We start from the raw sequence: 27,569 nt of genomic DNA on the forward strand, positions 1-27,569 counted from the left end.
CCAGGAAGGGAGTCTTAAAAAGAGAGGTTTCCAAACACCAGGAAACACTCTCACTGCCGAGTCTGTGGCGAGCCTTGAAAGCACAGAGGGCAACATAATAGGGAGGGAAAATAAGTAAATAATTAAAACCCACAGATTACGAGCCCAGTGGTAACTCCCCCAGAGGAGAAGCAGCACAGACGCCTACACCTGCCACTAGCAAGCGGGGGCTGGGCAGGGAGGCGCGGGCTGCATTGCTTAGAGTAAGGATCGGGCCTCAATGCCCCAAGGCTAATCAGAGCGAACTAATTTGGGCTAGCAAACCAGACTGTGGGATATCTACCACGTGAAAAGCCCTAAGACACCACCAGGTCCGCACACAGAACAAAGGGCTGAACAGAACCAGTCGGCTGCAGACCATCCCCCTCCGGAGACAGGCAACCAGAGCCAGAAAGGGGCAATTGCAGCCCCAGAGAGACATTATCTACCTAACTGCAAGCAGGATTCTTTGCTAACTAAGACTTCTTGGGGTTCTGGACAGTCATCTGCCTGAGAAGGTGTGCCAGTTGTACACCCAGGAAACCGAGCAGCAGGGATGGGAGAGGCAATAAGTCGCAGTGACTGCGCTCACCAAACACCTCATCACCCTAGCTCCTTAGAGCTGGGAAGTGCACAAAACGGAGGCCCAATGGAGTCTGTGCCTATGAGGACTACCTGAGTACTTGAACTTGAGAGGCTTAGACCTGGGAGGTGCATGAAGCCCAGGGCCGGCCTCGGACAGTTACCGTGGGAGCAACCTAGAGCCTGAACTGTGTGGGCAGGGAGGGTGCACGCACCGTGAGCGGGGGCAGGCCCAGTGTGGCTGAGACACTGCGAGCACACGCCAGTGTAATTTGTTTGCAGCGTCCCTCTCTCCCCACAGTGCAACTAAACAAGTAAGCCTAAAAAAAAAAAAAAAGTGTCCACCATAGCACCCCTTGTATCAGGGCAGAAATCAGAAACTGAAGAGATCAGCAAACAGAAGAAGGTAAAACTGAGGGAACCGCCTTGGAAGTGACAGGTGCAATAGATTAAAACCCTGTAGTTAGTACCGACTACATAGGAAGGGGCCTATAGATCTTGAGAAATATAAGCCAGACCAAGGAACTATCTGAAAATGAACTGACCCCACACTGCCCACACCACCACCAGAGAAAGTCCTAGATATATTTTTACTATTTTTATGATCATTCTTTTTTTCTTTTTTTAAACTTTTTTTTTAAATTTTAAGTTCCCGATTACTCCTTTAATTTTCATTTTTATAATCTACTATTACTTTTCAAAAAAAGTTTTTTAAAGCAAACTTCATATATATATATATATATAAAATAATTTCTGTGCCTTTTTTTTTTCTTCTTTTTTTTAATACTATATTTTTGAAAATCCAACCTATACTCTAGAATTTTAATATTTGCTTTTTGGTATTCGTTATCAATTTTGTACCTTTAAGAACACAATCTTCAGTACCCATTTTTACTTGGGAGCGAGATTACTGGCCTGACTGCTCTCTCCCTCTTTGGACTCTCTTTTTCTCCAACAGGTCGCCTCTGTCTCCTCCCTCCCCCTTCTCTTCTATACCAAACTCTTTGAATCTCTATGTGTTCCAGATGGTGGAGAACACTTAGGGAACTGATTACTGGCTGGATCTGTCTCTCTCCTTTTCATTCCCCCCTTTTATCCTCCTGGCAACCTCTGTGTCCTTCCTCCCTCTTCTCTTCTCTGTATAACTCCATGAACATCTCTGAGTGGTCCAGACTGTGGAGAGCACATAATGAAGTGACTACTTTCTCTCTCCTCTTTTGATTCCACTTCATCTCATTTGGGTAACCTCTAACTCCCTCCTTCCTCTTCTCTTCTGCATGTAACTCTGAACCTCTGAGTGTTCCTCACTGTGGAGAAACTTTACATTTTTAACCTAGATGTTTTATCAATGGTGCTATATATAAGGAGAAGTCTTGAGACTACTGTAAAAATAAGGCTGAAAACCAGAAGCAGGAGACTTAAGTCCAAATCCTGAGAATATCAGAGAACTCCTGACTCCAGGGAACATTAATTGATAGAAGCTGATCAAATGCCTCCATACCTACACTGAAACCAAGCACCACCTAAGGGCCAACAAGTTCCAGAGCAAGACATACCACGCAAATTCTTCAGCAACACAGCTCTGAGCTTAAACATACAGGTTCCCAAAAGTTACTTCAAAACCATTGACATCTCATAACTTGTTACTAGACACTTCATTGCACTCCAGAAAGAAGAAATCCAGCTCCACCCAACAGAACACGAACACAAGCTTCCCTAAAAAAGAAACCTTGACAAGCCACCAATAAAACCCCACCCATAGCAAGGAAACTCCATAATAAAGAGAATTCCACAAATTGCCAGAATACAGAAAGCCACTCCAAATTCAGCAATATAAACAAGATGAAGAGACAGAGGAATACCCAGCAGGTAAAGGAACAGGATAAATGCCCACCAAACCAAACAAAAGAGGAAGAGATAGGGAATCTACATGATAAAGAATTAGGAATAATGATAGTGAAAATGAACCAAATCTTGAAATAAAAATGGAATCACAGAAAAATAGCCTGGAGACAAGGATTGAGAAGATGCAAGAAAGGTTTAACAAGGACCAAGAAGAAATAAAAAAGAGTCAAGATATAATGAATAATGCAATAAATGAGATAAAAAAAAACACTTTGGAGGCAACAAATAGCAGAATAACAGAGGCAGAAGATAGGATTAGTGGAGTAGAAGATAGAATGGTAGAAAAAAAATGAATAAGAGAGGAAAAAAGAAAAATTAATTAAAAGAAATGAGGACAATCTCAGAGATCTCCAGGACAGTGTTAAACACTCCAACATTAGAATCATAGGAGTCCCAGAAGAAGAAGACAGAAAGAAAGACCATGAGAAAATACTTGAGGAGATAATAGTTGAAAACTTCCCTAAAATGGCTAAGGAAATAATCACCCAATTCCAAGAAACCCAGAGTCCCAAACAGGATAAACCCAAGGTAAAACACCCCAAGACACATATTAATCAAATTAACAAAGATCAAACACAAAGAACAAATATTAAAAGCAGCAAGGGAAAAACAACAACACAAAAGAGGATCCCCATAAGGATAACAGCTGATCTTTCAATAGAAACTCTTCAGGCCAGGAGGGAATGGCAAGACATACTTAAATGATGAAAGAAAATAACCTACAGCCCAGATTACTGTACCCAGCAAAGATCTCATTCAAATATAAAGGAGAAATCAAAAGCTGAGAGAATTCAGCACCACCAAACCAGCTCTCCAACAAATGCTAAAGGATAATCTCTAGACAGGAGACAAAAAAACCAGTGTATAAATTTGAACCCAAAACAATAAAGTAAATGGCAAAGGGATCATACTTATCAATAATTACCTTAAATGTAAATGGGTTGAATGTCTCAACCAAAAGATAAAGACTGGCTGAATGGATACAAAAACAAGACCCCTATATATGTTGTCTACAAGAGACCCACTTCAAATCAGGGGACACATACAGACTGAAAGTGAAGGGCTGGAAAAAGATATTCTATGGAAACAGAGATCACAAGAAAGCAGGAGTAGCAATACTCATATCAGATAAAATCGACTTTAAAACAAAGGCTGTGAAAAAATACAAAGAAGGACGCTACATAAGGATCAAATGATCAATCCAAGAAGAAGATATAACAATTATAAATATATATGCAGCCAAGATAGGAGCACTGCCATATGTAAGACAAATGCTAACAAGTATGAAAGGGGAATTTAAAAATAACACAATAATAGTGGGAGGCTTTAATACCCCACTCACACCTATGGATAGATCAACTAAACAGAAAATTTACAAAGAAACACAAACTTTAAATGATACAATAGACCAGTTAGACCTAATTGATATCTATAGGACATTTCATCCCAAAACAATGAATTTTACCTTATTCTCAAGCACACACGGGACCTTCTCCAGGACAGATAACATTCGGGGCCATAAACCTAGCCTTAGTAAATTCAAAAAAATTGAAATAATTCCAAGCATCTTTTCTGACCACAATGCAGTAAGATTAGATTTCAATTACAGGTGAAACACTATTAAAAATTCCAACATATGGAGGCTGAACAACACACTGCTGAATAAACAACACATCACAGAAGAAATAAAAAAAGAAATAAAAATATGCATATAAACAAATGAAAATGAAAACACAACAACTCAAAACCTATGGGACACTGTAAAAGCAGTGCTAAGGGGAAAGTTCATAGAAATACAGGCATACCTCAAGAAACAAGAAAAAAGTCAAATAAATAACCTAACTCTACACCTAAAGCAAATAGAAAAGGAAGAAATGAAGAACCCCAGGGTTAGTAGAAGGAAATAAATCTTAAAAATTAGGGCAGAAATAAGATGCAAAACAAACAAAGGAGACCATAAATCAAAAATCAACAAAGCCAAAAGTTGGTTCTTTGAAAAGATAAATAAAATTGACAAACCATTAGCCAGACTCATCAAGAAACAAAGGAATAAAAATCAAATCAATAAAATTAGAAATGAAAACGGAGACATCACAAAAGACAACACAGAAATACAACAGAAAACACAGAAATACAACAGACAACAGAAATACGAAGGGTCATAAGAGACTACTATCCCCCTTTATATGCCAATAAAATGGACAATGTGGAATAAATGGACAAATTCTTAGAAAAATACAACTTTCCAAAACTGGACCAGGAAGAAACAGAAAATCTTAACAGACCCATCACAAGCACGGAAATTGAAACTGTAATCAGATCTACCAGCAAACAAAAGCCCAGGTCCAGACGGCTTCACAGCTGAATTCTAACAAAAATTTAGAGAAGAACTAACACCTATCCTGCTCAAACTCTTCCAGAAAATTGCAAAGGAAGGTAAACTTCCAAACTCATTCTATGAGGCCACCATCACCCTAATACCAAAACCTGACAAAGATGTCACAAAAAAAGAAAACTAGAGGCCAATATCATTGATGAACATAGATGCAAAAATCCTTAACAAAATGCTAGCAATCAGAATCCAACAATGCATTAAAAAGATCATACACGACGACCAAGTGGGCTTTATCCCAGGGGTGCAAGTATTCTTCAATATCAATCAATGTAATATACCACATTAACAAATTGAAAAATAAAAGACATATGATTATCTCAATAGATGCAGAGAAAGCCTTTGACAAAATTCAACATCCATTTATGATAAAAACTCCCCAGAAAGCAGGAATAGAAGGAACATACCTCAACATAATAAAAGCTATATATGACAAACCCAAAGGAAACATTATCTTCAATGGTGAAATATTGAAAGCATTTCCGCTAAAGTCAGAAACAAGACAAGGGTACTCAGTTTCACCACTACTATTCAACATAGTTTTGGAAGTTTTGGCCACAGCAATCAGAGCAGAAAAAGAAATAAAAGGAATCCAAATTGGAAAAGAAGAAGTAAAACTCTCACTGTTTGCAGTTGACATGATCCTCTACATAGAAAACCCTAAAGACTCCACCAGAAAATTACTAGAGCTAATCAATGAATATAGTAAACTTGCAGGATATAAAAGCAACACAGAGAAATCCCTTGCATTCTTATACACCAATAATGAGAAAATAGAGAAATTAAGGAAACAATCCCATTCACCATTGCAACAAAAAGAATAAAATACTTAGGTATATATCTACCTAAATAAACTAAATACCTATATACAGAAAGCTATAAAACACTGGTGAAAGACATCAAAGAGGACACTAGTAGATGGAAAAATATACCATGTTCATGGATCAGAAGAATCAATATAGTGAAAATGAGTATACTACCTAAAGAGAACTATAGATGCAATGCAATTCCTAACAAGCTACCAACGGTATTTTTCACAGAGCTAGAACATATAATTTAACAATTTGTATGGAAATACATAAAACCTCGAATAGCCAAAGCAATCTTGACAAAGAAGAATGGAACTAGAGGAATCAAGCTGCCTGACTTCAGGCTCTACTACAAAGCCACAGTCATCAAGACAGTATGGTACTGGCACAAAGACAGACATATAGATCAATGAAACAAAATAGAAAGCCCAGAGATAAACCCATGCACCTATGGACACCTTATCTTTGACAAAGGAGGCAAGAATATACAATGGAGAAAATGCAGTCTCTTTAACAAGTGGTGCTGAGAAAACTGGTCAACCATTTGTAAAAGAATGAAACTAGAACACTTTCTAACACCATATACCAAAATAAACTCAAAATGGATTAAAGATCTAAACATAAGACCAGAAACTATAAAACTCTTAGAGGAGAACATAGGCAAAACTCTCCGACATAAATCACAGCATGATCCTCTATGACCCACCCCCCAGAATGTTGGAAATAAAAGCAAATATAAAAAAATTGGAACTAATTAAAATTAAAAGCTTCTGCACAACAAAATAAACTATAAGCAAGGTGAAAAGACAGCCTTCAGAATGGGAGCAAATAATCGCAAATGAAGCAACTGACAAACAACTAATATCAAAAATATACAAGCAACTCCTGCAGCTCAGTTCCAGAAAAATAAACTACCCAATCAAAAAATGGGCCAAATAACTAGACATTTCTCCAAAGAATACATATGGATGGCTAACAAACACATGAATAGATACTCAACATCACTCATTATCAGAAAAAAGCAAATCAAAACCACAATGAGGTACCATTTCACGCCAATCAGAATGGCTGCGATCCAAAAGTCTACAAGCAATAAATGCTGGAGAGGATGTGGAGAAAAGGGAACCCTCTTACACTGTTGGTGGGAATGCAAACTAGGACAGTCACTATGGAGAACAGTGTGAAGATTCTTTAAAAAACTAGAAATAGAACTGCCATACGACCCAGCAATCCCACTGCTGGGCATACACACTGAGGAAACCAGAACTGAAAGAGACACATGTACCCCAATGTTCATCGAAGCACTGTTTATAATAGCCAGGACATGGAAGCAACCAAGATGTCCATCGGTAGATGAATGGATAAGAAAGCTGTGGTATATATACACAATGGAATATTACTCAGCCATTAAAAAGAATACATTTGAATCAGTTCTAATGAGGTGGTTGTAACTGGAGCCAATTTTACAGAGTGAAGTAACCCAGAAAGAAAAACACCAATACAGTACACTAACACATATATATGGAATTTAGAAAGATGGTAATGATAACGCTGTATGCGAGACAGCAAAAGAGACACAGATGTATAGAACAGTCTTTTGGACTCTGTGGGAGAGGGAGGTGGGGGATGATTTGGGAGAATGGTATTGAAACATGTATAATATCATATTAAGAAACGAATTTCCAGTCCAGGTTTGATGCAGGATACAGGATGCTTGGGGCTGGGGCACTGGGATGACCCAGAGGGATGGTATGGGGAAGGAGGTGGGAGGGGTGTTCAGGATTGTGAACATGTGTACACCCGTGGCGGATTCATGTTGATGTATAGCAAAACCAATACAATATTGTAAAGTAATTAGCCTCTAATTAAAATAAATAAATTGAAAAAAATATTGGGTATTCTGATATAAGGAAAGTTATAACCAAACTAGATAGCATATTGAAAAGCAGAGGCATTACTTTGCCAACAAAGGTCCTTCTAGTTAAGGATATGTTTTTCCAGTGGTCATGTATGGATGTGAGAGTTGGACTGTGAAGAAAGCTGAGTTCCGAAGAATTGATGTTTTTGAACTGTGGTGTTGGAGAAGACTCTTGAGAGTCCCTTGGACTGCAAGGAGATCCAACCTGTCCATTCTAAAGGAGATCAGCCCTGGGTGTTCTTTGGAAGGAATGATGCTAAAGCTGAAACTCCAGTACTTTGGCCACCTCATGCACAGAGCTGACTCATTCGAAAAGACTCTGATGCTGGGAGGGATTGGGTGCAGGAGGAAAAGTGGATGACACAGGATGAGATAGCTGGATGGCATCACTAACTCGATGGACGTGAGTTTGAGTGAACTCCGGGAGTTGGTGATGGACAGCAAAGCCTGGTGTGCTGCGATTCATGGGGTCACAATGAGTCGGACATGACTGAGCAACTGAACTGAACTGAACTGAATATTAAAAAGAATATAGTATATGTGAAATATTTTATTTTAGAAAACAAAATCTTCGGAGGCCACTTACCACATCTATCATATCAGATTCCATTTCATGGCTGAGATCAGACTACAAGAAAAATAAATCAAAAGTTAGTATATAACTGTTGACATAAAATCTGTTATTTATTTATTTTTGAGGGCATGGAATAAATATTAAATAGTAATAATGCTAGTGTGTTTCAAATGATATATTCATTTCTAAGATATAAAAAGGCATCCTCCAAAATCCTAGGGACTTGCACCAATCTGAGAGGTATCTGTCTTGCAACAGATGAATTTTATCTATTTATGTTTATTGTGATATGATACATTTTGACCTATTCTACAATTTTATCTTTCATATACCATACATTTTTATTGGCCCATTTATTTCATCTTCCCTGCACTCTATTAAAACATGTTTTCTTCATTTTCTTTGTTTCCTACTCTACTGGTCAAGACATTATACCTTTTATATGTCCCTCTAACCTAAATTTTTTAATATGCATAACAATCTGTTTATTCAAAATCTATATCCTCCTTGGATCAATACAATAGCCTTAAACCTCTTATATTGCAATCTCTTCAGTCTTTTTTGTTATCACTGTCCAAGATTTAATTTCCATTTTTTCTTCAAATGACAAATGACAAGTTTCACTTAACTGCCAAAGCTGTTAAAGATAAATGACATATTTAATGGTTTTCCTGACCACCACAGTTTCTTTTAAGAAATTTATTTATTTTACAACAAATGACATACAACTGCATCAGTATCATAAATATATACCAGATGTTGTTTTTGTTTATGTATATACCTCTATAATCACAAAATGAGTAAGAATACAGTAACTTTCTAGTAACTTATAAGGTATTTTCATGTTCCTTCCTAGTCTATACCGCAAGTAGTAAACAATATTCTATCTCAAAGTCAATTTTTTTCTGCTTTGAACCTCATAAATATGAAAATGTACTTTTATATAAAAAACAAAGCTTTTGTCTGAGGCTTTTGTTTTTTCCAGCCAGGCCTTCTCAGGTTGCACCAGAGGTAAAAAACCTGCCTGCCAATGCAGGAGACATAAGAAAGGCAGGTTTGATCCCTGGGTTCAGAAGATCCCGTGAAGTAGGGAAATGCAACCCACTCCAGTATGCTTGGAGAATCCCCACCGAGTCTCAAAGAGTTGGACAGCTAAAGCATCATAGCACATAGGCATGCTTACTATCTCTAAGAGTCATTCAGGTTGTTGAACACTGCTTAGCTTCAGTTATACATGAGGCATCTTTCCTTATCTTCACAATTTTAATATCTGTTTCTTCATATATAAAGTATAACTCATAAAAACACTTCAGTTCACTTCAGTTGCTCAGCCGTGTCCGACTCTTTGAGACCCTATGAATTGCAGCATGCCAGGCCTCCCTGTCCATCACCAACTCCTAGAGTTCACTCAAATTCATGTCCATTGAATTGGTGATGCCATCCAGCCATCTCATCCTCTGTCATCCCCTTTACCTCCTGCCCCCAATCTCTTCCAGCCTCAGAGTCTTTTCCATGAGTCAACTCTTCGCATGAGGTGGCCAAAGAACTGGACTTTCAGCTTTAGCATCATTCCTGCCAAAGAACACCAAGGGCTCATCTCCTTTAGAATGGACTGGTTGGAACTTCTTGTAGTCCATGGGACTCGCAAGAGTCTTCTCCAAAACCACAGTTCAAAAGCATCAATTCCCCGGTGCTCAGCTTTCTTCACAGTCCAACTCTCACATACATACATGACCACAGGAAAAACCATAGCCTTGACTAGACGGACCTTTGTTGGAAAAGTAATGTCTCTGCTTTTCAATATGCTATCTAGGTTGGTCATAACTTTCCTTCCAGGGAGTAAGCATCTTTTAATTTCATGGCTGCAATCACCATCTGCAGTGAATTTGGAGCCCAAAAATAAAGTCTGACACTGTTTCCACTATTTCACTGTCTATTTCCCATGAAGTGATGGGACCAGATGCCATGATCTTCGTTTTCTGAATGTTGAGCTTTACGCCAATTTTTTCACTATCATCTTTCACTTTCATCAAGAGACTTTTTAGTTCCTCTTCACTTTCTGCCATAAGGATGGTTTCATCTGCATATCTGAGGTTACTGATATTTCTCCCGGCAATCTTGATTCCAGCTTGTGCTACTTCCAGCCCAGCATTTCTCATAATGTACTCTGTATATAAGTTAAATAAGTAGGGTGACAATATACAGCATTGATGTACTCCTTTTCCTATTTGAACCAGTGTATTGTTCCATGTCCAGTTCTAACTGTTGCTTCCTGACCTGCATATAGGTTTCTCAAGAGGTAGGTCAGGTGGTCTGGTATTCCCATCTCTTTCAGAATTTTCCACAGTTTATTGTGATCCACACAGTCAAAGGCTTTGGCATAGTCAATAAAGCAGAAATAGATGTTTTTCTGGAACTCTCTTGCTTTTTCCATGATCCAGCAGATGTTGGCAATTTGATCTCTCGTTCCTCTGCCTTTTCTAAAACCAGCTTGAATATCTGGAAGTTGACGGTTCACGTATTGCTGAAGCCTATCTTGGAGAATTTTAAGCATTACTTTACTAGCGTGTGAGATGAGTGCAATTGTTTGGTAGTTTGAGCATTTTTTGGCATTGCCTTTCTTTGGGATTGTAATGAAAACTGACCTTTTACAGTCCTGTGGCCACTGCTGAGTTTTCCAAATTGGCTGGCATATTGAGTGCAGCACTTTCACAGCATCGTCTTTCAGGATTTGAAATAGCTCAACTAGAATTCCATCACCTCCACTAGGTTTTTTTCATAGTGATGCTTTCTAAGGCACACCTGACTTCACATTACAGGATGTCTGGCTCTAGGTGACTGATCACACCATTGTGATTATATGGGTCCTGAAGATCTTTTTTGTACAGTTCTTCTGTGTATTCTTGCCATCTCTTCTTAATATCTTCTGTTTCTGTTAGGTCCATATCATTTCTGTCTTTTATCGAGCCCATCTTTGCATGAAATGTTCCCTTAGTATCTCTAATTTTCTTGAAGAGATCTCTTTGGAACTCTGCATTCAGATGTTTATATCTTTCTTTTTCTCCTTTGCTTTTCACTTTTCTTCTTTTCACAGCTATTTGTAAGGCCTCCTCAGATAGCCATTTTGCTTTTTTGCATTTCTTTTCCATGGGGATGATCTTGATCCTTGTCTCCTATACAATGTCACGAACCTCTGTCCATAGGTCATCAGGCACTCTATCAGATGTAGTCCCTTAAATCTATTTCTCCCTTCCACTGTATAATCATAAGGGATTTGATTTAGGTCATACCTGAATGGTCTAGTGGTTTTCCCTACTTTCTTCAATTTATGTCTGAATTTGGCAATAAGGAGTTCATGATCCGAGCCACCATCAGCTCCTGGTCTTCTTTTTGTTAACTGTATAGAGCTTCTCCAACTTTGGCTGCAAAGAATACAATCAGTCTGATTTTGGTGTTGACCATCTGGTGATGTCCATGTATAGCGTCTACTCTTGTCTTGTTGGAAGAGGGTGTTTGCTATGACCAGTGTATTTTCTTGGCAAAACTCTATTAGCCTTTGCCCTGCTTCATTCCATATTCCAAGGCCAAATTTGCCTGTTACTCCAGGTGTTTCTTGACTTCCTGCTTTTGCATTCCAGTCCCCTATTGCCGGGAGCTGGCCTGAGGAACTCCACTCGTGGCAAAGGTCATGAGGGAGGAGGCTCGGCATACACAAAGGTGGGATCGAGCCTCAGGAGTCCCCCTGGAAATTCTCGAGCATCTACCCCCAAAACCAGAGTCTGCCTACTTTCTGCTTTGTGCTCTCACCTATACCTCTGACTTTACGGGGGGCTGTCCCCCACTACCTCTCTATGAAAAAAGAATTAACTTACAGCTCCAGTTTAATAATTCCTGGGTGTGACAGTGTTTCAACCTACAAATTCCTTTGGAAATCCTCTAGCCTGCCTGAATAGGTTTTTCCGGCCACATGTGAGTGTTTAGAGTCTCCCAACTGTGAGAGGCATGAGATGTTCTAAACTGTCTAAATACAGATTCCTTTGAGCAGTTAAAAGATTGATTAGAAATTGTATTGGTGAAGGGTTTTTCACTTGTTGGGCCAATGTTTGCTGCTAAGTCTCCATATCCCTTACCTACTGTGTCCTTTGCAGTGTATTGATTGATATATTTGGTGTATAGAAATGTAAGTAGTAGCCTCAATGTTTGTAACCTTGGACACTTGAGTTAATTCTTTTCTTGATTGAGCCCACCTCACCTTTGCCCTATAGGAATGCAACTTTATCCAATGCTTTTTGGAGGCTGGCGCCTGACTTTAGAATAATCACCTTTAGAGAAAAATAAGTTTCTTAAAATGTTAACAGGCCTCCTGGCGAGAAGATGATGTAAATCACCTAAACTTTTGCATATGATAAGTTTGAAAGCCTTGCTTCGATTAGGATCAGGAACTGCTGTCCTTGCATGACTCTACCTCTTCCCCCATGATCCTCTATGCACAACTTAAGGTATAAAACTACTTTGGAAAATAAAGTACGTCCTTTTTTTCACCAAAATTTGGTCTCCCCATGTCGTTCTTTCTTTCTCCTTCTGGCTGAATTTTTCCTCTGAGGTGGGGAAGCTCGTCAAGCCTGCTAATTTTGCCTGGGCTTCTAAGATCTGACCGGGGAGGCCTTAGTGTCTCCTCTCCTTCGGGAGAACGGGAGGATGCTTGAGGCTTTCGTAGGTGACATAAATTCCCTGCTTTGGAATTTTATTCAGCCTCTTTTCTTTACTGAATTTCTTCGCTGAGCTATCCTTATTTCACCACTCTTTATATCCTTAATTAACGTTTAATTAAGCAGTTGTTTCCTGATCCTCACTGATGCCGTCCCCGCTTTGAATTCCCTGGATCCACCAGGGCTGGACCCCGGCATCCTATAATGAAAAGGACATCTTTTTTTGTGTGTGTTAGTTCTAAAAGGTCTTGTAGATCTTCATAGAACCATTCAACTTCAGCTTCTTCAGTGTTACTAGTTGGGGCATAGACTTGGATTACTCTAATATTGAATGGTTTGTCTTGGAAACAAACAGAGATCATTCTGTCGTTTTTGAGATTGCATCCAAGTACTGCATTTTGGACTCTTTTGTTGGCGATGATGGCAATTCCCTTTCTTCTAAGTGATTCCTGCCCACAGTAGTATATATAATGGTCATCTGAGTTAAATTCACCCATTTCAGTCCATTTCAGTTCGCTGATTCCTAGAATGTTGACGTTCACTCTTGCCTTCTCCTGTTTGACCACTTCCAATTTGCCTTGATTCATTGACCTAACATTCCAGGTTCCTATGCAATATTGCTCTTTACAGCATTGGACCTTGCTTCTATCACTAATCACATCCACAACTGGGTATTGTTTTTGCTTTGGCTCCATCCCTTCATTCTTTCTGGAGTTATTTCTCCACTGATGTCCAGTAGAATATTGGGCACCTACTGACCTGGGGAATTCCTCTTTCAGTATCCTATCATTTCGCCTTTTCGTACTGTTCATGGGGTTCTCAAGGCAAGAATACTGAATAAAAACACTTTGCCCTATTGTAATAGTTTTAAAATATTTGTCTTTCAAATGTTAGGTTAAGCTCTTTATATTAAAGGTAACTGTTGATACAGTTGTAATTATATCTATAATTTTATAGCATTTGTTTGTTTTTTTTTGTTTTCTCTGTTCTTTGTTGCTTTATTCCAATTTATTGGAGGGGTTGGATTAAACATTTTCAGTGTTCTACTTTTCCTCAGCTATTTGGTTTTGGCTTATACTATCTTAGTATTCTTTCCATGGTTACTATAAAGCAGGATTTTAGAATGTGGTTTGGGAAAAATTCTGTGAGTCCCCAAGGTCTTTCAAGGGTGTTAAAAAGAGAAAACTACTTCTATAATAATATTGAGTATTTGCACTTTTTACTCTTTTTTATTAGAATAGAGCAGAGTATTCCAGAAGGTCATGCCATGTGCTATCACAATATATTAAATGGAGAAGCAGTAAAAAATATTCAGCTATCTTCTATTAAACTCTAATAAAAGGGATTTTAAAAATATAAAAGATTTAACTATTCTTTTTTTCTATTTTTGAAAAAGTTATTTTTAGAAATACATGTTATTTATTTTACCAAGTAGTAAGTTCTTTATTGCAACATTCACATGAATTAATACCTATTTTTACAAATTATCAGTTTGAATTTTTAATATGGTAGCTACCAATAGATTTAACCCACATAAACAAAGGTTTTTTGGAGTACAAAAATGATTACTAAGACTATAAATAGAGGAAAGCCTAAGATGGCAGAGGAATAGGACGGGAAGACCACTTTCTCCCCCAAAATTCATTGAAAGATCCTTTGAATGCTGAGCAACTTCCACAAAACAACTTCTGAATGCTGGAGGAGGACACCAGGCACCTAGATAGGAAACCCATTCTCTTTGACAGGAGGTAGGACAAAATATAAAAGACAATAAGAGAGACAAAAGAGTTATGGATGGGGAGACCTGTCCTGGGGAGGGAGTCGTGAAGGAGTAGAAGCTTCCAAATACCAGGAAACCCTCTTACCAGTGGGTCTGTGGGGAGTTTTTGAATCTCAGAATGCAACATAACCAGGAGGAAACACACACACACACACACACACACACACACACACACACACACAGAATATGTGGCTAACTGCAACTCCCAGTGGAGAAGTAGCCCAGATGCTTGCGTCCGCCATCAGTGAGTGGGGGCTGAACAGGGAGGCACAGGGTGCATGCTAAGGGTAAGGACCAGGCCTGAATGCCCTGAGGACAATCTGAGTGTGCTAACATAACAAAGCAACCCAAACTGTGGGAAAGCCAGAGAGAAAGAAAAAAAAGAGAGAGAGAGAACTTTCCTTGCAAAAAGCTCTAACTTAAGGTGCACGCTGTCTGCTCACCAAACCAAGGATTGAGCGAATACCAAAGGAGAGCTAGCTGGCTGCAAACTGGCCCATCCCCCCTCCCCCACCAGAGGAAGAGAGGCAGGTTGGCAACAACCCCAACTGGAAGGCAAGGGGCAATCTCAGAACCAGAGATGGCATCCACCACCAAACTATGAGGAAGCTCCACGTTGCTAACCAAATCTCACTGGGATCCTGGGCACTTGACATCTGACAGAAGGGTCGTGGCCTGAGATCAGCTCCCCAGAGGAGACACATGGCACACCTGAGACAGCACTATTGCTGTGCATTCAGGAAACTGAGTGGCCAGGACCGGGGAGGTGATTAAGATGCACAGCCCACTTGGGACAGTGAGTTCGCCAAGTACCAGGTCACCTGACCTCCTCGGACCTGGGAAGAGCACAAAACACATGGCCAAATGAGTCTGTGCCTTTGTGGAGTACCCAAGAACCTGAACCTGAGCAGCTTAGACCTGGGAAGTGCATGCATCCCAGGGCCCATTTTGGATAGTTCCCCAGTACAGCAACCTGGAGCCTGAGCAGTGTAGAACAGGAAAGCACAGGTGCCATGAGCTGGGGCAAACCCAGTGTGGTTCATACACTGTGAGAACTCCACGCACACGCCAGAGATATTTGTTTCCAGTGTTATTCCCTCCAAAGCACAACTGAACATGTGAGCCTAAATAAGTGACCACCTTTGCCCCACTGAGTATGGGTGGAAATTAGACACTGAAGGGACTTGCAAACAGAGGAAGCCAAAATAAAGAAGAGGGAACTGGTCTGGAAGTGACAGATGCAACAGATTAAAAACCTGTAGTTAGCATTGACCAAGCATTGGAAGGGGCCCATAAACCTTGAGAAGATGTATAAGCTGGAATAGGGAACTATCTGAAACTGAACTGACCCCACACTGCCCTCAACAGTTCCAGAGAAATTCCTAGATATATTTTTACTATTATCTTTTTATTTTTAAGTTCTTTATTACTCCTTTAATTTTCATTTTTATAACCTACTATGTCCTTGCAAAAAATACCTTATTTTTGTTACCATCTTTCTAAATTCCATATATATGCGTTAGTATACTATGTGTACGAGACAGCAAAAGAGACACTGATGTATAGAACAGTCTTATAGACTCTGTGGGAGAGGGAGAAGGTGGGAAGATTTGGGAGAATGGCATTGAAACATGTAAAATATCATGTATGAAATGAGATGCCAGTCCAGGTTCGATGCACGATACTAGATGCTTGGGGCTGGTGCACTGGGACGACCCAGAGGGATGGTATGGGGAGGGAGGAGGGAGGAGGGTTCAGGATGGGGAACACATGTATACCTGTGATGGATTCATTTTGATATTTGGCAAAACTAATACAATTATGTAAAGTTTAAAAATAAAATAAAATTAATTTAAAAAAAAAAACCTTATTTTTAAAGTAAATTTCAAATATATATTTTATGATTTTTGTGATTGAATTTGTTGTATATTTTTATTATTGTCTTTTGATAATCTAACATCTACTCTAGATTTTTAATCTTTCCTTTTGGGTATTTGTTATCAGTTGTGTACCTTTAAGAATCCAATCTTCAATACCCAATTTTGCTTAAGGGTGTGATTACTGACTTGATTGCTCTCTCCCCTTTTGATTCTCCTTTTTCTGCTCCCGGTCACCTCTATCTCCTCCCTCCCCCTTCTCTTCTCTACTTAACTCTGTGAACCACTCTGGGTGTTTCTGGCTGTGGAAAACACTTAGAGAACTGATTACGGCTAGACTGGTCTCTCCCCTTTTGACTCCCCCTCATCTCCTCCTGGCCACCTCTATTTCATTCCTTCTTCTTCTCTTTTCTATGTAACTCCATTAACCTCTCTGGGTGTTCCAGACTGTGGAGAGCACATAGGGAATTGATTATCAGCTAGACTGGTCTCTCCCTTTTGATTCCCCCTCTTCTCCTCCTGGTCACCTCTACCTCCTTCCTCCCTCTTCTCTTCTCCATGTACCTCTGTGAACCTCTCTGGCTGTCCCCATTGTGGAGAATATTTTCTCCATTAATCTAGATGTTTTATCATCTGTGCTGTATGGATTTAGAAGAATTGAGGCTACTGTAAGAATAAGACTGAAAGCCAGAGGCAGCAGGCTAAAATACAAAACTTGAGAAGACCAGAAAACTCCTGATTCCAGGGAACATTAATCAACAAGAACTAATTCAAAAGCCTCCATACTTACACTGAAACCAAGCTCCACCCAAGAGCCAACAAGTTCCAGAGCAAAACATACCACACTAATTCTCCAGCAAAGCAGGAACATAGCCCTGAGCATTAAAATACAGGCTGCCCAAAGTCACACCAAACCCATAAACACCTCAGAACTCACTACCAGACACTACACTGTGCTCCAGATAGAAGAGATCAAGCTCCACCCACAAGAACACAGACAGAAGCTTTCCTAGCAAGGAATCTTTGACAAACCACTAGTCCAACCACACCCACAGGGAGCAACCTCCACAAGTAAGGGGAACCACAAACTTCCAGCACACCCCAGGCAGAGCAATCTAAACAAAATGAAAATGCATAGAAATAGTCATCAGGTAAAGAAACATGAAAATGCCCATCAAACCAAACAAAAGAGGAGGAGATTGGGAGTCTACCTGAAAAAGAATTCAGAATAATGACAGTAAAGATGATCCAAAATCTTGAAAATAAAATGGAGTTACAGAGACATAGACTAGAGACAAGGATTGGGTAGATGCAAGAAATGTTTAACAAGGACATAGAAGAAATGAAAAAGAGTCAGTCAATAATGAATAATGCAACAACTGAGATCAAAAGCACTCTGGAGGAAACCAACAATAGAATAACTGAGGCAGAAGATAGGATAAGTGAGGTGGAAGATAGAATGGTTGAAATAAATGAAGCAGAGAGGAAAAAAGAAATAAAGAAATGAGGACAACCTCAGAGACCTCTGGGAAAATGTTAAACACCCAACATTCAAATCATAGGAATCCCAGAAGAAGACAAAAAGAAAGACCATGAGAAAACACTTGAGGAGATAATAGTTGAAAACTTCCATAACATGGGGAAGGAAACAGCCACCCAAGTCCAAGAAACCCAGAGAGTCCCAGATAGGATAAACCTAAAGCAAGACACTCCAAGACACATATTAATCAAATTAACAAAGATCAAACACAAAGAAAAAATATTAAAAGCAGCAAGGGAAAAACAACAAATAACACAAAAGGGGATTCCCATAAGGATAACACCTGATCTGTCAGTAGAAACTCTTTAGGCCAGAAAGGAATGGCAGGACATACTTAAAGGGATGAAAGAGAAAAATCTACAACCCAGATTACTGTACCCAGCAAGCATCTCACTCAAATATGAAGCAGAAATAAAAAGCTTCAAAGACAAACAACAGCTGAGAGCATTCAACACAACCAAACCAGCTCTTCAACAAACACTAAAGAATCTTCTCTAGACAGGAAACAAAGAAAAGGTATATAAACTTGAACTCAAAAGAACAAAGTAAATGGCAATGGGATCATACTCATCAATGATTACCTTAAATGTAAATGGGTTGAATGCCCCAACCAAAAGACAAAGACTGGCTGAATGGATACAAAAACAAGACTCCTATATATGTTGTCCACAAGAGACCCACCTCAAAATAAGGGACACATACAGACTGAAAGTGAAGGGCTGGAAAAAGGCATTTTATGCAAAGGGAAACCAAAACAAAGCAGGAGTAGCAATATTCATATCAGATAAAATAGACTTTGAAACAAAGGCCTTGAAAAGAGACAAAGGACACTACATAATGATCAAAAAGATCAACCCAAGAAGAAGATATAACAATTATAAATATATATATGCACCCAACATAGGAGCATCACAATATGTAAGGCAAAGGCTAATACGTATGAAAGGGAAAATTAACAGTAACACAATAATAGTGGGAGCCTTTAATACTCCACTCACACCTATGGATAGGTCAACTAAACAGAAAATTAGCAAGGAAATAAAACTTTAAATGATACAATGGGCCAGTTAGACCTAATTGATATATATAAGACACTTCACCACAAAACAATGAATTTCACCTTGTTCTCAAGTGCACACAGAACATCTCCAGCATAGATCACATCCTGGAACACAAATCTAGCCTTGTAAATTCAAAAATATTGAAATAACTTCAAGCATCTTTCTGATCACAATGCGGTAAGATTAGATGTCAACTACAGGAAAAAAGAACTATTAAAATACAAATATAGTAGGATGAACAACATGCTTCTGAATAAACAACAAATCATAGAAAAAAATAAATAAATAAATAAATAAAAAATATGCATAGAAATGAATGAAAACATGACAACCCAAAACCTACGGGATTCTGTAAAAGCAGTGCTAAGGGGAAGGTTCATAGCAATACAACCTTACCTCAAGAAACAAGAGAAAAATCAAATAAAAAATCTAAATGTACACCTAAAGCAACTAGAAAAAAGAAGAAATGAAAAACCCATGGGTTAGTAGAAGGAAATAAATCATAAAAATTAGCACAGAATAAATGAAAAAGAAACAAAGGAGAATAGCAAAAATCAACAAAGCTAAAAGCTGGTTCTTTGTGAAGATAAATAAAATAGGCAAACCATTAGCCAGACTCATCAAGAAAAAAATGGAGAAGAATCAAATAAAAACAATTGAAAATGAAAATGGAGAAATCACAACAGACAACAAAGAAATACACAGGATCATAAGAGACTACCACAGCAACTATATACCAATAAAATGAACAACTTGGAAGTCATGGACAAATTCTTAGAAAAGTATAGCCTTCCAAAACTGATCTAGGAAGAAATAGAAAATCTTAACAGACACATCACAAGCATGTAAATCGAAACTGTAATCAGAAATCTTTCAGCAAACAAAAGCCCAGGATCAGATGATTTCATAGCTGAATTCAACCAAAAATTTAGAGAAGAGCTAACACTTATCCTACTCAAACTCTTACAGAAAATTACAGAGGAAGGTAAACTTTCAAATGTATTCTAAGAGGCTACCATCACCCTAATACCAAAACCAGACAAAGATGCCACAAAAAAAGAAAATTACAGGCCAATACCACTGATGAACATAGATGCAAAAATCCTTAATAAAATTCTAGCAAATAGAATCCAACAACATATTAAAAAGATCATACATCATGACCCAATGGGCTTTATCCCAGGCATGCAAGGATTCTTCAAACTTCACAAATCAATCAATGTGATATACCACATTAACAAACTGAAAGATAAAAACCACATGAGTATCTCAGTAGACTCAGAGAAAGCCTTTGAGAAAATTAAACATCCATTTATGATAAAAAAAAAAAAATACCCTCCAGAAAGCAGGCATAGAAGGAACATACCTCTACATAAAAAAAAGCCATATATGATAAACCCATAGCAACCATTATCCTCAATGGTGACAAATTGAAAGCATTTCCCCTAGAGTCAGGAACAAGACAAGGGTGCCCACTTTCACCACTACTATTCAACATAGTTTTGGAAGATTTAGCCACAGAAATCAGAGAAGAAAAAGACCTAAAAGGAATCCAGATTGGAAAAGAAGAGGTAAAACTCTCACTGTTTGCAGATGACATGATCCTCTACATAGAAAACCCTAAAGAGGCTACCAGAAAATTACTAGAGCGAATCAATGAATGTAGCAAAGTTACAGGATATAATATTAACATGCAGAAATCCCTTGTATTCCTATACACTAAGAAAGAGAAAACAGAAAGAGAAATTAAGGAAACAATTTCATTCAGCACTGCAATGAAAAGAATAAAATACTTAGGAATAAATCTACCTAAAGAAAAAAAAATACCTATATAAAGAAAAGTAAAACACTGATGAAAGAAGTCAAAGATGACACAAATAGATGCAGAAATATATCATGTTCATGGATTGGAATAATCAATATAGTGAAAATGAGTATACTACCCAAAGCAATCTATAGATTCAATGCAATCCCTATCAAGCTACCAACAGTATTTTTCACAGAGCAAGAACAAATAATTTCACAATTTGTATGGAAATACAAAAAACCTCGAATAGCCAAAGCGATCTTGAGAAAGAAGAATGGAACTGGAGGAATCAACCTACCTGACTTCAGGCTCTATTACAAACCCACAGTTATCAAGACAGTATGGTACTGGCACAAAGACAGAAATATAGATCAATGGAACAAAATAGAAAGCCCAGAGATAAATCCACACACCTATGGACACCTTATCTTTGACAAAGGAGGCAATAATATACAGTGGATTAAAGACAATCTCTTTAACAAGTGGTGCTGGGAAAACTGGTCAACCACTTGTAAAAGAATGAAACTAGAACACTTTCTAACACCTTACACAAAAATAAACTCAAAATGGATTAAAGATCTAAATGTGAGACCAGAAACTATAAAACTCCTAGAGGAGAACATAGGCAAAACACTCTCCGACGTACATCACAGCAGGATCCTCTATGACCCACCTCCCAGAATATTGGAAATAAAAGCAAAAATAAACAAATGGGACCTAATTAAACTTAAAAGCTTCTGCACATCAAAGGAAACTATTAGCAAGGTGAAAAGGCAGCCTTCAGAATGGGAGAAAATAATAGCAAATGAAGCAACTGACAAACAACTAATCTCAAAAATATACAAGCAACTCCTACAGCTCAACTCCAGAAAAATAAATGACCCAATCAAAAAATGGGCCAAAGAACTAGACATTTCTCCAAAGAAGACATACAGATGGCTAACAAACACATGAAAAGATGCTCAACATCACTCATTATCAGAGAAATGCAAATCAAAACCACTATGAGGTACCATTTCACGCCAGTAAGAATGGCTGTGATCCAAAAGTCTACAAGCAATAAATGCTGGAGAGGGTGTGGAGAAAAGGGAACCCTCTTACACTGTTGGTGGGAATGCAAACTAGTACAGCCACTATGGAGAACAGTGTGGAGATTCCTTAAAAAACTGGAAATAGAACTGCCTTTGATCCAGCAATCCCACTGCTGGGCATACACACCGAGGAAACCAGAAGGGAAAGAGACACGTGTACCCCAATGTTCATCACAGCACTGTTTATAATAGCCAGGACATGGAAGCAACCTAGATGTCCATCAGCAGATGAATGGATAAGAAAGCTGTGGTATATATACACAATGGAGTATTACTCAGCCATTAAAAAGAATACATTAGAATCAGTTCTAATGAGATGGATGAAACTGGAACCTATTATACAGAGTGAAGTAAGCCAGAAAGAAAAACACCAATACAGTATACTAACACATATATATGGAATTTAGAAAGATGGTAACAATAACCCTGTGTACGAGACTGCAAAAGAGACACCGATGTATAGATCAGTCTTATGGACTCTGTGGGAGAGGGAGAGGGTGGGAAGATTTGGGAGAATAGCATTGAAACATGTATAATATCATGTATGAAATGAGTCGCCAGTCCAGGTTTGATGCACGGTACTGGATGCTTGGGGCTGGTGCACTGGGACGACCCAGAGGGAGGGTGGGGGAGGGAGGGGGGAGGAGGGTTCAGGATGGGGAGCGCGGGTATACCTGTGGCGGATTCATTTCGATATTTGGCAAAACTAATACAATATTGTAAAGTTTAAAAATAAAATAAAATTTAAAAAAAAGAAAAAAAAAGAAAAATAGACTTTAAAATAAAGAGTATTACAAGAGATAAAGAATGACGTTACATAATGATCAAAGGATCAGTCCAAGGAAACAAAAATTTAAATATTTATGCACCCAATATACACGCACCTCAATTTATAAGGCAAACACTAACAGACATAGAAAGTAAAATTGACAGTAACAAAATAATAGTAGGAGAATTCAACACCCCACTAATACCAATGGACAGATCATTAAAACAGAAAACAATAAGCAAACACAAACCTTAAATGAAACATTAGACCAAATGGACCTATTTGATATCTTAAGGAATTGCCATCCAAATGTAGAACAATATACTTTATTCTCAAGTGCACACAGAACATTCTCCAGGATAGACCACATCTTGGGCCACAAATCAAGCCTCAGTAAATTTAAGAAAATTGAAATCATATCAAGCATCTTCTCTGATGACAATGCTATGGGACAAGATATCAATTACAGAAAAAAAAAAAACCTGCAAAAAACACAAACACATGAAGATTAAACAATACATTTCTAAATAATGAAGAGGTTACTGAAGAAATAAGAAGGGAAATCAAAAGATTCCAGAAACAAAGCCAACAAAAACACAATGACCCAAAACCTATGGGATGCAGCAAAAGCAGTTGTAAGAGGGAAGTTTACAGCAATACAACCCTACCTTAGGAAACAAAAGAACATTGAATAGACAACCTCATGCTACACCTAAAGGAGGTGTAAAAAGAAAACAAGGTTAGTAGAAGGAAAGAAATCATAAAGATCAGAGCAGAAATAAATGAAAAAGAAATGAAGGAAACACTAGTAAAGATCAATAAAACTAAAAGCTGGTCCTTTGAGAAGATAAACAAAACTGACAAACCATTATCCAGATTCATAAATAAAATAGGGAGAAAATCAAATCAATGAAATTAGGAATGAAAAAGGTGAGGTTACAACAAACAATGCAGAAATACAAATGATAATAACAGACTATTATGAGCAACATATGCTAATAAAAAGGACAACCTAGAGTAAATGGACAGATTCTTAGAAAAGTTCAACCTCCCAAGACTGAACCAGGAAGAAATAGAAATTATGAACAAACCAATTACAAACACTGAAATTGAAACTGTGATCAAAAGGCTCCTAAAAAAAAAAAAAAAAAGCCCAGGAACAGGTGGCTTCACAGGTGAATTCTATCAAACATTTGGAGATGCACTAATGCCTATCCTTCTGAAACTCTTCCAAAAAACTGGAGAGGAAGGAATACTTTCAGACTAATTCTACAAGGCCACAGACACCCTGATACCAAAGCCATACAAATACATCACAAGAAAGACAATTACAGGCCAATATCACTAATGAACATAGATACAAAATTTTTCAACAAAATTCTAGCAAAAAGAATTCAACAACACATTAAAAAGCTTATACACCATTATCAAGTCAGTTTATCCTAGGGATGCAATGATTATTGAATAAACACAAACCAATCAATGTCATACACCATATTAACAAATTGAAAGATAAAAACAATATGATAATTTCAATACATGAAAAAACTTTTTGACAAAATTCAACACCCTTTTATGATAAAAACACTTCAACAAATGGGCATAGAAGAAAACTACCTTATCATTGTAAAGGCCACATACAAAAAACACACAACAAACATTATCCTCAGTGGTGAGAAGGTGAAAGTATTCTAAGGCCAGGAGCAAGAAAAGGGTGCCTACTCTCATCAATATTATTCAACATAGTTTTGGGAGTCCTATCTAGCTATAGCAATTACAGAAAAGAAATAAATAAAATTAATCTAGATTAGAAAGGAAGAAGTAAAACTCACTATTTGCAGATGACATCAAACTATACATAGAAAACCCTAAAGATACTATCAGAAAATTATTAGAACTAATTAGTGAATATAGTAAAGTCACAGGATACAAACTCAATACATATAAATCACTTGCATTCTTATATAATAACAATGAAAAATCAGAAAGAGAAATTAAGGATCAACCCAATTTATTACCACAACGAAAAGAATAAAATATCTAGGAATTGTGGGTCAGATGGTAAAGCGTCTGCCTACAATGCGAGAGACCCGGGTTCAATTCCTGGGTCAGGAAGTTCCCCTGGAGAAGGAAATGGCAATCCACTCCAGTATTCTTGCCTGGAAAATCCCATGGACGGAGGAGTCCGGTAGGCTACAGTCCATGAGGTCACAAAGAGTCGGACACGACTGAGTGACTTCACTTAACTTCACTTCAAACCTCCCTAAGGAGACAAAAGAGCTATATACAGAAAACTATAAGAAACACTAATGAAAGAAATCAAAGACAACATAAACAGATGGAGGGATATTCCATGGTCCTGAGTTAGAAGAATCAATCTTGTGAAAATGACTGTAGTACCAAAAACAATTTAAAGACTGAATGCAATCTCTATCAAATTACCAATGACATTTTTCACAGAAGTAGAACAAAAATTTTCACAATTCGTACGTAAACAGAAAACACCCTGAATAGACAAAGCAGTCTTGAGAAAGAACGGAGCTGGAGGAATCAACGTGCATGATTTCTGACCATACTACAAAGCTACAGTCACCAAGGCAGTATGTTACTGGCAGAAATACAGAAGTATAGGCCAATGGAACAAGATAGAAAGTCCAGAGACAAACCTATAGGAATATGGGTACCTTATCTTTGACAAAGGAAACAAGAACATACAATTGGAAAAAATAGTGTCTTTGGCAAGTGGTGTGGAAGAACTGGATAACTTTGTTGAAATGAATGAAATTAGAACACTTCCTAACACTATACCCAAAGATAAAGTCTAAGTGGATTAAAGATCTAAATGTAAGACCAGAAACTATAAAATTCTTAGAAGAAAGCATAGGCAGAACACTGTATGACATTAATTACAGCAAGATCCTTTATGACCCATATCCTATAATAATGCAAATAAAATAAAAAAATAAATAAGTTGGACCTAATTAAATTAAAAAGCATAGACATTACTTTGCCAGCAAAGGTCCATCTAGTCAAAGCTATGTTTTATTTTTTTTTTCCCAGTAGTTATGTATGGATGTGAGGGTGGGATTATAAAGAAAACTGAGTGCCAAAGAATTGATACTTTTGAACTGTGGTGTTGGAGAAGACTCTTGAGAGTCCCTTGGACTGCAAGGACATCCAGCCAGTCCATCCTAAAGGCAATAAGTCCTGAATATTCATTGGAAGGACTGATGTTGAAGCTGAAACTTCAATACTTTGGCCACCTGATGCAAAGAACTGACTCATTTGAAAAGCCCCTGATGCTGGGAAAGATTGAAGTCAGAAGGAGGTGATGACAGGACGAGATGGTTGGATGGCATCACCAACTAAATGGACATGAGTTTGAGTAAGCCCTGGGACTTGGTGATGGATAGGGAAGCCTGACATGCTGCAGTCCATGGGGTCACAAAGAGTCAGACATGAGTGAGTGACTAAACTGAACTGAATTAATGTAAAATATTTTTGCACAGCAAAGGAAACTACAAGCAAGGTGAAAAGTCCAGAATGGGAGTAAATAATAGCAAATGAAACAATTGACAAAGGATTAATTTTCAAAATATTCAAGCAGTTCATACAACTGAATACCAGAAAAACAAATAACCCAGCCAAGAAGTGGGCAAAAGACCTAAACAGACATTTCTCCAAAGAAGACATACAGATGGCTAATAAACAGATGAAAAATGCTCAACATCACTCATTATTCAGTTCAGTTCAGTTCAGTGGCTCAGTCGTGTCCAATTCTTTGCAACCCCATGAATCACAGCACACCAGGCCTCCCTGTCCATCACCAACTCCCAGAGTTCACCCAAGCCCATGTGCATAGAGTTGGTGATTCCATCTCATCCTCTGTCATCCTCTTCTCCTCCTGCTCCCAATCCCTCCAAGCATCAGGGTCTTTACCAATGAGTCAACTCTTCGCATCAGGTGGCCAAAGTATTGGAGTTTCAGCCTCAGCATCAGTCCTTCCAATGAACATCCTGGACTGGTCTCATTTAGGATGGACTGGTTGGATCTCCTTGCAGTCCAAGGGACTCGGAAGAGTCTTCTCCAACACCACAGTTCAAAAGCATCAATTATTTAGTGCTCAGCTTTCTTCACAGTCCAACTCTCACATCCATACATGACCACTAGAAAAACCATAGCCTTGACTAGAAAGACCTTTGTTGGCAAAGTAATCTCTCTGCTTTATAATATGCTATCTACGTTGGTCATAACTTTCCTTCCAAGCATCTTTTAATTTCATGGCTGCAATCACCATTTGCAGTGATTTTGGAGCCCCAAAAAATAGTCTGACACTGTTTCCACTGTTTCCCCATCTATTTCCCATGAAGTGATGGGACCAGATGAGAAAGTGAGAAAACCAGATCTTGGTTTTCTGAACGTTGAGCTTTAGGCCAACTTTTTTACTCTCCTCTTTCACTTTAATCAAGAAGCTTTTTAGTTCCTCTTCACTTTCTGACATAAGGGTGGTGTCATCTGCATATCTGAGATTATTGATATTTCTCCCGGCAATATTGATTCCAGCTTGTGCTTCTTCCAGCCCAGCATTTCTCATGATTTACTCTGCATATACATTAAATAAGCAGGGTGACAATATACAGCCTTGACATACTCATTATTAGAGAAGTGCAAATCAAAACTTTGATGAGATACCACCTCACACCAGACAAAATGGCCATAATAAAAAAATCCACAAAA

General features: G+C 38.2%; 1 protein-coding gene across 3 annotated transcripts in view; it reads right to left on the minus strand.

The window, feature by feature from the left end:
- The window catches only part of LOC133243097 (uncharacterized), a 440,860-nt gene that overhangs the window by 272,255 nt on the left and 141,036 nt on the right, over nt 1-27,569 (minus strand). For all 3 annotated transcript variants that reach the window (XM_061409570.1, XM_061409569.1, XM_061409568.1), the window contains one exon: nt 8,211-8,252. In XM_061409570.1, the coding sequence (XP_061265554.1) occupies nt 8,211-8,252 (42 nt within the window). The remainder of the gene's footprint in view (nt 1-8,210; nt 8,253-27,569) is intronic.

This window comes from Bos javanicus, chromosome X (assembly GCF_032452875.1).
Source record: "Bos javanicus breed banteng chromosome X, ARS-OSU_banteng_1.0, whole genome shotgun sequence".
NCBI classification, from domain to species: domain Eukaryota; kingdom Metazoa; phylum Chordata; class Mammalia; order Artiodactyla; family Bovidae; genus Bos; species Bos javanicus.